Source organism: Rhamphochromis sp. 'chilingali' (assembly GCF_963969265.1).
Source record: "Rhamphochromis sp. 'chilingali' genome assembly, chromosome: 4".
Lineage (NCBI taxonomy): Eukaryota > Metazoa > Chordata > Actinopteri > Cichliformes > Cichlidae > Rhamphochromis > Rhamphochromis sp. 'chilingali'.
Window position 1 is genome coordinate 30242862 of NC_137948.1, and position 17460 is coordinate 30260321.

The 17460-nt window shown below is 41.7% G+C and overlaps 1 protein-coding gene across 2 annotated transcripts in view; it reads left to right on the forward strand.

Moving 5' to 3' along the window:
- The first annotated feature begins 354 nt into the window (after positions 1-354).
- LOC308394855 (protein sidekick-1-like) overlaps positions 355-17460 on the forward strand; it is a 292631-nt gene continuing 275525 nt past the window's right edge. For both annotated transcript variants that reach the window (XM_080879438.1, XM_080879439.1), the window contains exon 1: positions 355-1992. In XM_080879438.1, coding sequence (XP_080735564.1) covers positions 1821-1992 — 172 coding nt within the window. In that variant the 5' untranslated portion in view covers positions 355-1820. The remainder of the gene's footprint in view (positions 1993-17460) is intronic.

A 17460-nucleotide genomic window follows, 5' to 3' on the forward strand; every position in this document is an offset into this window, starting at 1 on the left:
TGGTGTAAAAGTCCAAGTCAAGTCACAAGTCTTAGAACATTTTTTCAAGTCAAGTCTAAAGTCATAAAATTAATGACTCGAGTCTGACTCGAGTCCAAGTCATGTGACTCGAGTCCACACCTCTGCTAAATACTAAATGTTTAGAGCGAAAACCTGCATATATTTGTATATGCGTGTGTGTGTGTCTATCTGTGAGTGTGGCAGGGATGTTTGGGGGTGCTGGATGTGCGTCCCTCCCCTCGGTTCGGACTGTCCAATAGGAACAGCGGGAACCGTGAGCTCTCCCAATCAGCAGCGACGGATGATAGTGAATGGAAGTTTAGTTTTTGAGTTTGGGATAGATTACCGGAGAGATTAAGAGAGAGGCTAACGCTGTGAAAAAGTAATTTCAAACTAATGTCAATATAAGTTTGCGCTCATAAAAGAGTAGGTGCGCAGGAGCTGCTCGGATAAGTCTAACCAACAGCCCTCACTCTCTCTCCCCCAAGTCTGTGCGGAGGAGAGGAGGGTGGCAGGTGTTCAGTGGAGGGAGACGCATCGCCCCAGTCGGCTCCCAAAGCCTCAACAGGGTTCCGACACGGAAGAAACCAGCGAGGTGAAAACAAAACGCCGCAAACTGAGGATAGAAACTCTCGTGAGTACGTATGGACAGCGATAAAAAACAAACAAACAAACATATATTTGAAGTATTGCTTTTTCCCGGGCTCGTGCGAGCTCGCGGGGGGACCGTTGAAGACTCTGGATAAAACAGCGAAAGGCTCCAGTGTCGCAGTAGCAGCAGCGAGAGTAACGTTACCGTCTGGCTCTGAGCGGCTGGTCTTTCACTTAAAACCTGCCACTTTGGTGTCTCGCAGCAGCGCCTCCACGGCAGTGCACCCGTACTAAGGTGGAGAAAAGTCTCGGTTGTTGCCGAGAAACTTGAAATCCCATTATTTTTGTGAACCTGTTGTCTCATTTTTCCGAGTAATCCGAGCCGCGGCGCATTACCACACAAGTTAGCCGGACTGTGTGGCGTATGCGCGCGGGCAAACAGTGTCCTTGTGTGCGAGGGAGAAGAGTGGACACAGTTTCGACCCACGGACATTCGAGTTTAACGTGTCAAATTGGATATCTGTTATCTTAAGTTTTGCTCAGATAACAGAGTCTCTTAGAAAGAGACTCGGGTGCCCTTTCCACACTTTGTTTGCTGACTAAATCCAAGGGAATTCACCGAATCAATTACTGGATTGATTTTTAGAGCATGCAGCCATACGGGCAGACTACGGATGGATAACTTAGGTGTTTTATCGCTTCTCTGTTAATGCGACCGCCGTGTAAACGGCTAAATGACCCGCGGGACAAATCCCCGGTGAAGACATCAAAACAAGCGCGGATTTGAAGTCGATAGCAGAGAATAAGCCGATAAGTCTAAACACACAGACACACACACACACACACACTCTAATGTATTAACTCGATGGTCGGATCAATCCAGATGGAAATGAGGTAGACTATCACAGGTCGTGGAAAGACACGGACTCCGCAGCCGCTGCAGTTAAGAGATCACGGCTCCGGTACATCGTGAAGCCCCGGACAAGTGAGGGAAAGTCAGTCTGCCTGTTAACCGAGCCTCCTTACCCCCACAGCCTGCCTAGTTGCGGAGTGAGAGTTGGGAGTTTGTCAGCAGTGACAGCTTTACCCCGGGAAGGGCAGAGCTGAAGCCTGCCCCCGCCACCAGCACCTCCGCCACCCATTCGCAGTTCTTCTCATTCGTGCGCAGGGCAGAGAGAGACTGAGAGTTGCAGAAGCAAAGCGAGAGAAGCGGAGCCTTTTCCCGCAGGATGAAGCCGGGAATTAGCTGTCCGGGATCTCCGGAGCGTGTGGAGGGACCCGCTGCAAGGAGCCGGGAGAAGATGGTGATGGGAACCGTGACGACCCGGAGAGTGAGCCGGTGTCTGCCTCTATTTCTCCTGCTCCTTCTCGGCAGCAACTGCCACATGTTGCACGGCCAAGGTATGAGCTGAACTCTCAAATGACAGATGATGCAGAGCAAATAAGAATGTTTCTCATTAGATTTTTAATGCGGGTTCTTTAGTTTTTTTCATAGTTGATGTAAGCAGAAAATCTATTGTCTTAATAAACACCCCTTTGTCAGACCCCTTTGTCACTGCAATCATGCTGAACAGGAGCAAGAAGACATAAAGACCCTAAACTGCAAAAACAGTGATTTAACATATTAAGTTTATCACTTGGTGGAGTTCTAATCCATATCTGCAGGAGGGGAAAAGAGAGGGTGGTTTTATGGGGGTAATTATATTCTTGTGTTCAGAGACAGAAAAGGCTAGGTATTTTGTGCAGTGCGTGTATTAATTATTATTATTGTTATTATTATTATTGTTTCTATTCATACTATAAATCGCAGGATTAAGTTATTGAGGATGTGTGTGTGTGTGTGAATGGGGGGGTGTCTTAGTGTTACAGTTTCCAGGCACTGATAATCCCCCTTTTATGCAGTGACCTGCTTAACTACAGCTCTTGATTTGGCACAGAAACACACAAATGCACAAACATGTAGATACACACACACACACACAAACATGCAGCCTCACACAGTGTGTTCATTTAAGCCGTATCCCATTTTGGCGTTGACCCTGTTGCTTAGGCAGGTGTCCGGATTAGTATGAGACTTGTAGCTGCGTGCTGAGTGGAGTAATTGTTGAATATGGCAACAGGAAAGGAGACAGATATGATGAGATATTGATCCCTTACCAAAGGTGGAAATGGTTGGTTGCCTTGTTCTAAGTATTTATATGTTGTTGTTGTTTTCTTTTGTCGCCACAGTGGAAAGAAACTGCAGTGGTTGTGCTATGAATGTGATTTTTTTTTTTAATGTACCTCATAGGAGGATGTGAGAGTGGGGAAACAAAAGCATGGAAAAGGTCAGGCTGGTGTTGACATGCAGTTTTTCTCTTGATCACAGATGGTGTGGTGGGCAGAACGTAAGGCTGAGAGTTTGGGGTAATGAGGAGGAGGAGGAGAGGTGGGGGTCTTAGGAATGTCTGCGCGTGTGTGTATGTGAAAGAGAAGTGTGGGGGTGTGCTATTTGTGAACGTATGGAGGATATGTGCAAGCGGTTTAAGTGCAAGAAAAGTGCCCGCATGAGTGTGAAGAAGGGGAGCGGGGCGGGTGAGAAAGTCAAGAGTGTGGCTGAGAGGGCAAGGAGGTGGTGTAAGAAGGAGTAGAGGAAGGAGAGAAGGGAGTGGTGAGGAAAAGGGGTGAAAAGAAAACGGTGCTGGCTTGGAGGAAGAATGCGGCGCACCGTGCTTGTCACTCACAAAGCCTTGCCTGCAGTTCAATCAATGATGACGGTATGACAACACCTCTGTGCATGTCAAAAGTTGCTCTCCTCTCCCTTCTTTCCCCAGTTGTCACACTCTCCCATCTTCCTCCCTCCCTTGGTCTCTCCCTCCCTCCCTCCCTCCTGCCAGCGGCTGCAGAGTCAGCTCCTTCTGTCCTCCTATTAATGTCAAGGTCTCACCACCAGCACCCAAGTTACCACACCCCCCAATTTTCCCACCATCAAGCCCAGCAGTCCCTTTCAGCTGTCTGGGTTTAAGGGGGGGAAGGGGGTGAATTGGAAATTAGTGAAACAGATTGGTGATGAGGCTGGTTGTGGTGAAGGGGTAGGGTGGTGGTGGTGCGGGTTTATTGATTTGATAAGCTGTGCCAGGCGGCCAATCGAAGACTGTAGATTTTCCAGGTTCCGAACCCTTTATCCCCAACATTTATCAGGACGTTTTATTTTAGGAGGAAAAGGATGAAATTCATGAGCCAAGGTTGATCCTCCTGATCTCCCCCATCCCCTCCCCCCCTCCTTACAACCCACTCCCTCCACCCCTGCCCCTCTCCCCTTTTCACTCTCTCTCTTCTCTCCGCCAATCGATGCCCACACCCGTCCTCATAAATGCGAGGGGGTTTATATGAGCCAACTCGCGTCTCTGGGAGCACATTTAAATAAGCTCATCGATCTTTCATTTTAGAGTTTAAGTGACGGCAGCATTTTACTGTCCCCCCATCCACCCACCCCCACCTCCATCTCTCATCTGCTCACCTCTCCACCCTCCCTTCTTTATTCATAACTCATCCCCCCCTCACCCTCCAACCTCTGCCTCCCTGTCACGGAGTGGGTTCTGCTCCACAGCTGTTTGACTGATTCACATTTCCAGCATGGATCCAGACAGAGCCTCATTGTAGACTTTACGTATATTCTGGTGAAGTCAAGGATAGGTCACATGCGCAGTGTTTCCAAATGTTAATCATATTCTACATCAATAACAGAGGGAGTCCAGAAGGCTTTACTATCTTTAATATAGCTGTTCAGTGATGAAAAACGATTTCTTGGTTTTTCTAAAAGCAGCCTTTTTTTTTAGGTTCTATACCAAACCCAAACCACTCATGACCATTGCCGAATAAAGTTTGAAAATGTGCAGGAGTTCACGTGTACAAGACACGTTAATGTATACCAGTGGTTCCCAAACTTTTTTTGCTGGGCCTCCTTTGTTTTACATGAAAAATGTTCCTGCCCCCCCAAACCCCCCTGCGCTTGCACACACACGCACTAACACATCCTCCAACCACACACCCCCATATTTTGCTCCATTGCGGTTTATTTCACACCTCAAACATTTAGTAAACAATTAAGCAAATACAAGTAATCTGCAATAAAAGACATAATGATAAAATAAACTACTAACTCTTTTACGCTACCTCCGAATCTACACGGGTATTTTTGGAAAAGCAACTGTTTTGTCCACACGTAAACAGCGTTTGGAATCACCAAAACTGAGATTTTTTAAAACTCCTTTTTTGCGTTTACATGTGGACGAGGAATACAGAGTTCGTCACGCAACGTCAAAGGTATGTGCCTTTTTTCACGTCATGCTGTGCGCCACGTTATTGTTTACATGAGAGGAATTGCAGAATGGCAGATAGAGACAAAATACTGTTACTGTTAATCTGACTATCCTCAGGTTTTACATTTACTGTCCATCCATTTACAAAGGCAGAGGCGTCACGGTGTGATTATTTTACGTGTAGTTGTTTTTTTTTTCCTGTGTAATAAAATTCAACATTGCTATCAACACATTTTAAAAAAAAAATTCCTCTCTGTGCAAAATGGGTTTAAAAACATAAACAACTGTGGGATACTGTTTGTCCGTGATTTGAAGAGCCCAGCGCGTGCTCCCAACGAAGGGAAAATCAATTTTGCAGGGGAGACCTACCTCGGCACTTGTGCACGTGAAACCAAAGGGACGATATGCTTCACCATATTTTATAGTCTTTGGCTTAGAATGAAGTTGGATTGGAAACATGTTCAGCTATGCTTCATCTCCTGTTTTGCGTTTTTGTGGGCGCCCCGTGCTAGCAGTGTCCAAGCGTTTTGTTTTTTTCCTTTTCATACCCCCCCCCCCCCCCCCCCCCCCCCCCAACCATGGCTCTGCGCCCCCCTTAGGGGGCGGGCCCCACACTTTGGGAAGGTCTGATGTATACAATGCCAGTGGTCTTTAAGAAGCCTAAATTGAACGCAGAGCTGTTATGCTAGCAGCTCCATACTAGTGGGTGTAGTGTTTTATGAATCACAGTTCAAAATAATCCTTATTTATCTTGGTGAAACGCCTCAGCCGCTCATCATCTGTCCAAAACAAGCTGTTTTAGCTCGCTTCCCTTTACGGCCACCCTCCCTCATTGGCTGCCTCCTGTAAATAAAAGGCTTGAAAAGCAGCTGCTGTGCTTGCAACCAGAGCTGTGTGCCTGAGATAACTATTTTAAGTATATCCCAGAGTAGAAAAAATGTATGTATCATATATCAAAAAACAGATATATAATTAAACTGGACCTATAAAAGCATTGTTGGTTCAATATAGTGTGAAAAATACAGCCTTTCCAGGCTTAAATCTGACTCCAGCATGCCAGCTGTTAAACCACTGCTCTTCTCTCAAGTATAAAAAATAAAGTGGAACGGAAAAGTTTTCCTTCTAACCATGAACTTTGAAGCTGCTTCCTTCGTCCTATGCCGGGAAAAGACTTTCACCACAAAGCTGACCCACTTAGTGGATCTATCAGTGTGTGATTAGGTTTGATATGACACATGCCATTGGCTCTGCTAAGCCGGTACTTGGTGCTGATTGGTCCACTGGGCATGCTTAAGTGAATTGAGGTCAGAGATAGGACATTATATGGTGGGCTGTGGGCTGGGAAGGTTCAGAGCATGATGTCAAAACCCAAATCAAATAGATTAGCATGCAGTTTGATGCACAAACTTCCATCCTCAAGTACACACTAAAGTCCTTCCCTCTCATCAGTGTCAAACAGCAAAAGCGGACGTGGAAATTTGCTTAACCTTGGAGTAATGAGGAGAGGGTAGATTAGAAGGCTCATCTAAATGATGATCATTGTCAGTGCTGCACTCGCTATTCATGTTTTTTAATTAATTTTATTATTTTTTTACTCTAGTGACAGCATCACCAATATTATGCCGTTATTTTCCATTTTTCATCATCTTCCACTGATGGTCTCACATTTCTGTGGCAACCTTTGCTTGGAGCTAAGAAAAAAAAAAGCAATATTTTAAGAACAGTAGAAGCAATTTGTATTAGAGGCTGTTTGTTACCAGAGGCGTTATTGCACCTTTCATTACTTTAGCTTGCAACCTGGGGATTTTGATACAATTTAAAATGTACATGTAATGCTTGTTATGCACATGTTCTTTCTCTGCTCACAAGTATTTAATGCCACATTTGAATTCTGGGGGGATGGTGAATCTGTGTGTGTGTGTGTGTTTTAGAGTAGACCAAACATTGGACAGTGTGAATACATGTGTGTATGGGGGGTTGTCTGATAGATGTCAGGTTAGTCAGGTGTTAGAGGAAGTGAGGTCCCTGGTCGACTCCCTTATTTCCTGTCTGTCAGGAGGAACAAATCACCACGTTTCCACTGCCACCTGACACTTTGTTCGCTGTATGTGTGTGTGTGTGTGTGTTGGACTGCAAGAGAGTTTGTGTGTGTATCTAACTGTTTCTGTGTGCATGCTTGGTATGTGAAAGAGATTCTGGTCTTGACAGGACTACAGAGTACATACAGTATGTGTTGCTGCCCGTGCACATTGTTTTTGTGTGTGTGTATGTGTGTTAGACTGATGCTAACCCTCTATCACGCCTAAGTGTTTCTTTCTCAAAGCCGAAGAGGTGGCAGTTTAAAAGAAACAACAAAAGTTCCCTAATGGAAGATAATCACCTGTGTGTTAGTCTGTGTGTGTGTGTGTGTGTGTGTGTGTGTGTGTATAAAAGTAAAGTACATCTTTTCTAGCTTTTTTGTTCAAAAGCGCACACACATAAACCCACATGAGCGCTAATATGGCTCTTTTTTGGTGAGTCAATGAGGTTGTTGTAAAGAGCTCAGTCATGCCATGATCCCTACTCTACTACAGTTCTACTATGAATGTGGAGAGTTAAAGGTATAAAACAGTCAACATATAGGATAAGGCGCAGATATAATTGCCAGAGGCGTTGTGCGTTTTTCTCTTTCTGCTCAGTTTGTGCTTCTGCCCAGTCAGAATGGTATTTTGTCTTTGTGAAAAGATGCATTTTGCTGGAGTTTTACCTCAAAAACATCCTTCAGAGCTTTGAAATGTGAACCAAGCGGGGTAGAATGTGGTTTTTCTCACTCTCTGTCTCTCTCTCTGGCGTCCTGTCTGTTTTGCTTCTTTTTGCTTTTCGTTTTTTTGGTGTTTGTTCTTCCAGTATCGTTCGTCTTCTTTTTGGTGTTGGATTCTCTCTTCCTTCTGTCTCTCTCTCTCCACGAGGATAAAATAATCTATTGCTGCAGGCCGCACAGGTGGAATGGAAGCTGTTTTACTGTTTAGGCCTTGGTGTTTATTATGTAAGATGGGGGAGGAGGCTGCTATTGATCCACTCTGTGTATGTGTTCGAGGAGTTGGAGGACATCGCACGGAAACCTTATCTAGTATTTTTTTTCTATTTCTCAAGCGATTTATCGAAATGAAGCATAATGACTGCAAAACATGCACAGTTGGTGGTAATCGTAACGAAGCAAAAGACACAGAGATTGATTGGCCGACAACAAGACAGAGAAGTTCTTGTTCATGCATGCACTCTCAAGTGCTGCTTGTTATCTTAACTGCTAATTTATTAAGTGTCAACTCATACATGTAGTGTGTGTCCCCCTGTGGAGATTTCCTATTCACATACAGTGAATTGTGTAAGTTTAAGGGCTGTACGTCAGGGCTGACTGGCACATTGGACGATTGTTTGGTCGATACACTCTCATTTGACCAAAGTCTCGTTGGTCAGACAATCAGCAGTGTTTCTTTAATCAGGGGAAAAGTGCTACATCAATAGCCTTCAAGGACTGTGCACTTAGTTTTTGGAGCCTGAGCTTTGGACTTGCCCAACCTAATGAAACCTAATGAAACTTGCTAGATCTAAGTATTTTAATATTTACCTTTACATATACTTCAAGGTCAACTCCAGACTGTTTGACACCATACCACAAGACATTGGTGTGACCTCCCTGTGTTAAATGATATGGCTGTAACTCTGATGAACATTTTTTCTCAGTTAGTTGGTATTATATAACCAAAATATTGAAACTGTTAGTTAATGATCAGTAAGGAGGATGATTGTTAATTGCAGCTTTATTGTTTAAAGATGCTCGGTGCGGGTAGCTCATCACATCTGTCTATGATTCCTGTTGTTTTTCTTCAGTGAAAAAGAAATTACCAGCAATACTGATAATTTGATAAATCTGTTCATAAATCTGAATAAATTCAACATGGAACAGGTAAGTTGTACTATTAATCACAAATACTCTTTTTTTAACAGGCTATGTTGAAAACATGCATAGGAAATATTTCATATATAGTTATTTTGTCTTTCTGCAGCCCATATAAATATGTTAAAATCCAATATTATGCCTGGGTAGTCACAACTTTAATATGTGACATCCACCCAACAGAGAGCATAGTGAGGGACAGGCAGGTTTGCTGAACAGCTGCTGCATAGAGGAACCAAATCAGCTCACTGTCAGGAGGGAAATTCTTCTCCTGGTCTGAACCTGAAAATGATTTTTTATGTTGTATAGTGGAGCGTCTGACATTTGGCTTTAATGTTAAACACTTGTTATTGGAATTAAATAGGACAGTGACCTCTAAATTCAGGTTTTGAGCGGTTTGCCTTAGGGCTATAGCTGTGTCCAAAGGTAATTAATTAATAATGCATTGTTCAAATTTGGTAAGGATCTAATTGAGATCAAGCCACAAAGAGTCAAAGCAAGACTTTCTAGTGGTTGCTGTGCACATTATTGCCAGTTACACACTAATATAATGCGACCTCTGGCTATTGGGAAACCAAAATGGCTATTAGCAGTTGTTGTCAAGGAGAGTTATTGTCAGTGGTGAGGAGTGACAGTGCTTGCATAGCAGCTTGGTAAGACCTCACAAACTGTGGCATATGGTCTTGAGTCTGATTTCGCAATATTCTGCAATATTCTTTGACAAAATCATAATGTATAAGGTGTGATTTATTTATTTATGGTAAACAGTTACTGAAGTCAGTAAATTAACAAATAAGCACCAGAGTAATTGAGTTGTTAGGTACAGCCATAATGCTGACAGGTCTGTTTTTCTATTCTACTTAATGCTGAACTTTTGTTTTAGTATTCTGAAGGTGGTACTTTTACTTTGTGAAGGATCTCGTTACAGTTCATCACTGTTAAGCTGCTAAAGAAACAGGTGTTTGCAGGAGTTGGTACCAGAAAAAGGAATCGACATAGAGTGAACAGCAGACTTTGCATTGATATTCACGAGGTGAACAAAAAAACAGCTCCGTCTATATAGTTCTACTTGATGGTCAGATGCAAGTAAGAGGTAATTTTAGACCAACTAGTGGGCCTGCAGCTCTTGTTTGCTCATTGTCAGACATGTATGGTTAATTTATCTTGTTGTTCTTTGAACCACTGTATATTGTGAGATGAAAAAAATGGTTGTTTATAAAAATTTTACGAAAGAATAATAAATATATATGTTTTTTAGTCTTCCTCTTGTACTCTATATATTTATTGTATAATGGAAAGTAACTAAATACAGGCAGTATTAGCTGCCTAATTCATGGCAAACAGCATTCGCTGGTAGTTACATTAATTACTTAATGACACTTAATGACACTTAACTAACAATTATTAAAATGGGGCTGACTATTTGTAAATGTTGATATGCCTATAAATCATAACCCTAAATAACTAGCAGTAATTTAGTAGTAATAACATACTACTAAATTACTGCTACAGATTAGGGCTGAACGATATATCGCATTTGCGATAATATCGCGACATGATCAAGTGCAATTTTCTAACCGCAAAGGCTGCGATTATACTCTGGACATGTCCAAATTCATGGGCTGCATCCTCCTGAGGCCGCATTTGTAGACCGATTACGTCACAGCGACGCGCCGAAGGCTGTCCAAATTACTACCATATCCCAGAATTCATAGCGCGGCCCAGCCAAACTCCAGTTTCCAGCAATGGCGGCCGCTACTAAGTTTTAAAATTACTCATACTAATCTTTCTGGGTCACAAAATAAACTTTTAACATATTTTCAGGCGAGAAAGTAGTTGTGTAAACATCAAATATCTGCTCGGTTTATCAAGATATCGCATATTTGCAAAAGTGCTTCGACGTTTTCAGAGGCGTCTGCTACCCACCAGCTCGACAGCTAGCCGGGAGCTCGAGGGTTACTGATGCGGCCGAGAACGGCACAACTCCCGGCACATCATTTTCAGATCACCGCGGAGTTTCGCTGCTCGGGTTAAACGTAATATATAAGTCACTTAGACAACCTAAAAATGTTATTGTTGGGCTTTTTTCAGTGTTTTGTTTGTTCGTGAGTAAATCGGTTTGGCTGAGATTAAAGTTATTAGATTAGATAAAATAAAACTTTATTAATCCCCCGGGTGGGTTCCTCCTTGGTTTTCACACAGCTGACTAAACGTCAAACAGAAAACTTATTAAACAGAAGTATGAGACAGTCGAGAATTTACACCAGTGTCTGGTTATATTTTAGATAGCAAGAAGCAGACGGCCGAGTTTATTAAACTCCACCGAGACAGCGGTGACGCTAATCAGAAGGCTAGACCGTCCAATTTCCAATTTTATTAGTTTTATTTATTTAATATTATTTTTTAATTGAATGACTGTCTAGTAGTTCACAGATGTCGAAAAACTGAGTGTGGTAAAGCCACAGATTTTTTTTATGTATATTTCTGCAATCTGCACATTGTACTGACTTTCATTTTAATGTTTACACCAGGGTTCCTTGTCACCACTTTATGCTCAGATGTTTGTAAGCTAAAAATAAACTATTGTGTATGTTCAAATATACTGTTGTGATTGAAGAAGTTAAATAAAAATGTCAGTCATCAATTCATGCATCACCTCATGTCATCATAACAGAGGTCTGTCTTCCAGGAAAGAACAGTTTAAAATTAATGTAATATAGTATTGGCCATACTATATGATGTATTGCTTGTCTTTGTTTAATAATACAGAAGACAAAGACCTTAAAAAATAATCGCATATCGCATCGCAATCGCAATATTGGGGCAAAAAATCGCAATTAGATTATTTTCCATAATCGTTCAGCCCTACTACAGATGATTATGATTTCACTCTCAGTTAACTGTGTAGAATGGTAAAGGCACAACAGATAGGAAATACAGCTAGCCAAGTGTTAAAAGTTAAACTCTACTCATAACTAGGGATGAGTATCGTTTAGGTTTTATCCGATACCGGTGCCAAATCGGTACTTTTGAAACGGTGCCGGTGCTCAAACGGTGCTCAAACCGGTGCTTAAAGAATGGAGAACACAAAATTGGTCCAAAAACCTCTCATGTTCAGCTGTTTTTTTGTAAAAAGATAACAATGTTAGCCTTTTCTGCAGCTATGGGGCATATATGGTATCACTCTTGGCTGGAAGCAGTGCTTAATCAATGGAAAAAACACAAACTTTGTCCAAAACCTCTCATGTTTAACTGTTTTCCACTTTTTCTTTGGTCATTTTAGCCTTTTTGGCCAGGGTGAAGGGAGTATCTGCCATCAAACAGGAAGACAGCCGCATGTAGCTATGATGAGGTTTGCTAGTTCACCTTACATGCATTAATGTAATAACGTGGTTAGCCTACTCAACGTAAATTACACACGAACAACATTAAGCTACTCACGCAGAGAAGAACGGCTGCTGCTGCCATCATCATCCGTCATCATTTCTGCTACACTGGCAGGGCTAGGGGCCAGGACTCTCCTCTTCGGGTTTTTGGGGGATATTGCTAACTCCGGGTCCGATAACAGGCACCACACCCGCAGTAGATGTGCTCGGTGTGAGGTCTCGCAGCAAGCTATCATACGGCGCATTTCTGGGCTTTTAAAAAAAACGCTATGCGTCGCCAGGTGTTTCATCGGATTTGAGGTGTTACCTCCTTTGACAGTATCACAGTATCAGCTTAAAGCACTTGTTGCAGGCTGCTGAGTTTGTATATTTTGCTGTGAAGTACAGCCAGACTTTTGACCACTTCGCCTTGGGCATTTTTAATCTGTAGCTCTGCTCTAAAAGAACGCACGTACCTGGACCTGCCTACTATCCTCAGAAACGTAAAATGATTGGCTAGAAGTGTATCACAGCTCAGGAAAAAAAAGCACCGAAATAAAGCACCGAAATGTGCGCTGCTTTTCGGTCTGGTTACTACCGTTTATGTCAGAACCGGTGCCATGATGGCACCGGACACCGGTACCCATCCCTACTCATGACTGTTAAAATGTACGTGTAACGTGCATATGAATATACAAATTTTGCATTTGGTTCAAAAACTACATATGTTTGTGAACTGGCAGAAAAAAATAATAGTTTTTATTTGGAGCAAATATTTTAATGAATCACGGAATAGATGTTAAACATTTTGTTACCTTTGGTAGTCTATAGCCTAGGCTTAATTAAGATTGAACCAGTTGTTTAGGAGGAGTTTGAGAACAAACACTACGATCAACATAGTATGGTACTTAAATAAGCCGAGGTTCATATTAACAGCCTGTTTTTGACATTGTCATTAATAATACCAGAGCAATACTATATTGCTCTGGTGCTCAGTAGAGCCTTCAACACTGAGCTGAAACATTTCAGTTTTTTCTTTTTAATAAATGAATAAGCATTTTCTGACTGAGTTGTTTGTATTTTTTGTGGAATGTAATCTCAGCTGATTGTTCCTTTTGAGACCTTTGGGTGTTTTCTCTCTACAAAATCTTATTAAGAAAGATGTGAAAAGCAGGGAAGCTAAAGGTACCAGACAAAAAATAAAAAAACACAAAACACCTTGTCAATTATGAAGCTTTGGGAATATATATTTAAAAATGTCAAGAAGTAAACTGACACAGTACATTCTTGTTTGTGTGAGCATCTCACAGCTTATTCTTTTTCGATAACCCATATATGAGAAACGTTATGTCCTTTTTCAGTGCTTTACAATAAGCTGCAGCCAGACGATGATGAAACAAGAACTAATAAGTGAAAGCCGCTGTGATAGCTTCGTCATATGTAGTCCATTTTATGGGTTTTAATGGTATTACGCACTTTGAACCCTGTGATAACAGTAATCACTGCAAAGTTATGTACAGCTGAGTGCCTCTAAAAAGCACCACAGACAGGCGCATAAGGATTAGCCTCTAATCAGGGCAATAATTAGATGGGTTTCACATGGAAAAATGTTTGTGAAACCTATTTTGTATATTAGCACTGAAAGTTGTTTGCTGCATATTTCATAGCTGTACCAAGTATGACCCTGTGACATTTTATTTACCACCATATTTCAAGTGTGACTGTAGCTAGTTAGCAGATTATTTTCTCCAGGTTGTTGTTTTTTTTCTTTCTTGGTAGATCTGAAGAAGAACTCAGAAGAAGTTTCATCATTTCATCATTTAATTAAAAATTGCAAAGCAGCAAAGAGATCCTTCTTGTGCTGTTCAGAAGAATATCATTTGAGCTTTGTTTATTTTAGGTACTGAGTATGATATGAAAACGACTTCTTTCATTTTTGCATAAACTGCTTCCCACCACCGTTTGTCTTTTATTTGAAACTTGAAAATCAGGTTAGGAGCAAGCACCACCAAAACTAAACTGTCATGACCAAAATGTGACCAAAATGATTCTTGTATTTTAAGAAATATATAGTCATAAATGAGAATGACAAAAAAATATATAACTAGCAGTTGCTGAGGTTGTTAGATCAGTGTTAAATCAGCACTTGTTAAGTCAGTTTCCTAGTATTTGAAGCCAGTATTGTCTACATCCATGTTTACTAGCTTTCAGTCTTATATTTCCTTGTTGTTCTTGGATATTGTTTAGTATATTATAGCACGTTTCCTCCACATTTTGAAATGTGGAAGAGTGTGAAACCCCTTTTAGTACTGTGTTGCATCACCTACGTGCACGAGATAAACAAAACAGTGACCCATTTACAGGAAAAACAGTTCAGTAGAAGTACTGGAAGCCTACGTCTACCGAGGGAAACTTTACAAACCTCCTACCAGTTAATTAATAATATGGAAGAATAGGCATTTGTTCAATTTTATGTAAAGTGGTTTTCTTCTGACTAGGGTACATGCTATAGTGTACGTCCTTGTTTTAGTGCTACTTTACAGTAGATTACTGTAATTTGTTAGTAGTCAGTGTAAGTCTGTAATATTGCAGCTATAGCGGCCAAAGTGTTGCATGCTGTGTAGGAGTTTTCCACATAGAAACTTAAATATACACATACTGTATTTCTCCATACATGTATATACAAACAGCAAAAAACAGAAAATCTCCTTTTTGATATTTGACTGAAACATCAATGTATGATGAGAATATGAAGTAACTAAAACTTACTTCCTTAAAATGACACCGAATCATCACAGATTTCAGGTTTCCCAGTGAGTTACAAAAAGCAATCTAGGAACAGATTTCGCTTTACAGGAACAACTGGTGGAGCTAAAATAGCAGGTGGCTAGAGACACAGCAGACACACACACACACACACATACACGCACACACGCACACACACACACACACACAGCCTCCTTCCTAATACCTGGGAAATGCCTTTAAAATCCTACACTTGTACTGCCAGTCATTTAGTGGCGGCACTAGATTAGTCGAAGGCTTAACAGCAGTCTCACTGTGAGGTGGAGACAGTGACTTTTTTTGCCTCATCCAGATGGTTTCAGTCAGTACTGGGATTCAAGCGGGCAACCATCCAGTGTATCATACCCGAGGCTGTCTCTTTTTCTCTGCACTTTCTGTTTATCTCTCACTGCGTCTTTTCTTCCCCCCCGTCTTACTTTTCTACACTTTTTTCTTTAAGCGAAGCCACTTTAACTGTAGCCTCCACAGGGTGTGGAGTGATATAGAATGATTGTTCAGTGTAGGGCTGCCACGATTTGTCGACTAGTCACGATTACGTCGACTATCAAAATCGTCGACGACTAATTTAATAGTCGACGTGTCGTTTGAAGCTTTGTAAGATCGCAAAAGACGCAGGAATAATAGCAGGATTTAAGAGTGTAATAACGGACTGAAACAGAAGATGGCAGCACAGCATGTACAAGGATGCCAGCTGCCGTTAAACCCCGAAGAAGAAGAAGCAGCTGTGTCCCAGAATTCATAGCGCGGCCCAGCTTAGTTTCCAACAATGGCGGTAGCTAGTTAGTTTTAATATTACTCTTATTATTCTTTCTGGGTCACAAAATAAACGTTTAACATATTTTCAGGCGAGAATGTAGCTGTGTAAACCTCAAATATCGGCTCAGTTTATCAGGACACCACATATTTTCAAAAGCGCTCCGACGTTTTCGGAGACGTCTGTTACCCACTAGCTCGATAGCAAGCCGGGGGCTAGGTCACTAGCGCCGTGAGAACACCGGACTCCCGGCAAATTGTTTTCAAACCCACCGCCGTCTTTCGCGACTCAGGTTAAATATATATGAGTCACTTAGATAAATTAAAAATGTTGTTGTTTGGCTTTTTTTTTTTTTTTTTTGTATTTTATTTGTTCCTGAGTAAATCGGTTTGGCTGAGATTAAAGTTATAGTTTTTACACAGCTGAATAAACGTCAAGCAGACAGCTGATTATCAGAAGTGTGAGATGCTGGAGAATATACTCCGGTGTCCTGTTATATTTTAGATAGCAAGGAGTTTATTAAACTTTACCGAAACAATCTGCAAATTTCATTAAAATTGAATAAACTATCATCTTGTCTTTATTTTTAGTTAGCACCTTAAAAGCTTAAAGCTGTAAGCTAATGATAGTTATATAAGAGCAGATGCTGCTGGTGCAATAAGCTGTAGTTTTACGTCCAGTGGATGATGATCTGATTAGTCGACTAATCGCATAAATAATCGGTGACTAGTCGACTATCAAAATAATCGTTTGTGGCAGCCCTAGTTCAGTGCAAGATGATCAAGGGCCCTCTTTCCTGGGCTTCCTGCACTAAACCTACCTGGATGAGACTCTTTATTTGTTTGCATGTGCCTTTTCGTTGTGATGGGGCCAGCACGAGCTATTTGAATAGGATCTTTGCATAGTCATGGAATATTACTGAGGTCAGGCTTGGTCGAGCACAAATGCGGGAGTGTACGTTGCTGTTTTTATGAGAGCAGCATGATTTACTCGTTCAGTGTAAGGGCTTTGCCCCTGCTGCAGGTGTGTGTTCTTAGCTTGACGCGTTTGATCTGCCACAGGTGCTTATGAGGGTGGCTTTGTGTGTGCGCGTGTGTGTTCCTGGACACTCGTTTGCTTATGGTGATTTATGCTATAGGCTCAGAGCAAAAGAGACCCTTTTTGATCTCATTCAGGAACAGGCAGGAAGTACTATACTCTGTGTGTGTGTGTTGGTGGGTGTGTGTGCATATGAGAGAGAGTGTGTCTGGCCAGAGGTTTTTAGCTCAGTCCTTTGATCCAAGTAGAGGTGGGCATACCTCTGTGAAGAGCCAACCAGCATTATAGAGACTTGGCTCGCACTACAGAAGTGTGTGTTTGTGTGAGAGAATCAGTGTGGCAGAATTGTGTGGCCAGAATAAAAAACTTGTGGCTTGCATTTACTACATGCACATGTGCACACATCAACACCCTGCTGTGCCTGCTGTTGTCTCATTATTAATTATGATGAAATAACAACAGTGTTCATGTGTCTTTAATTTCAAGACTGGTGGGCAGTTCTGGGGTAAACCCACCTTTTCCTCTGCCTTTGGCACTGCTTATGAGCTATAATGACTTTATTTAATGATTAGATGATATTAGATATTTATGTTTTTGCATATTGGCCAACTGATACATTTAGTTTTTAACCACATTGGTTCTCTGAGTAGCGAATCATCCTCTGTATCT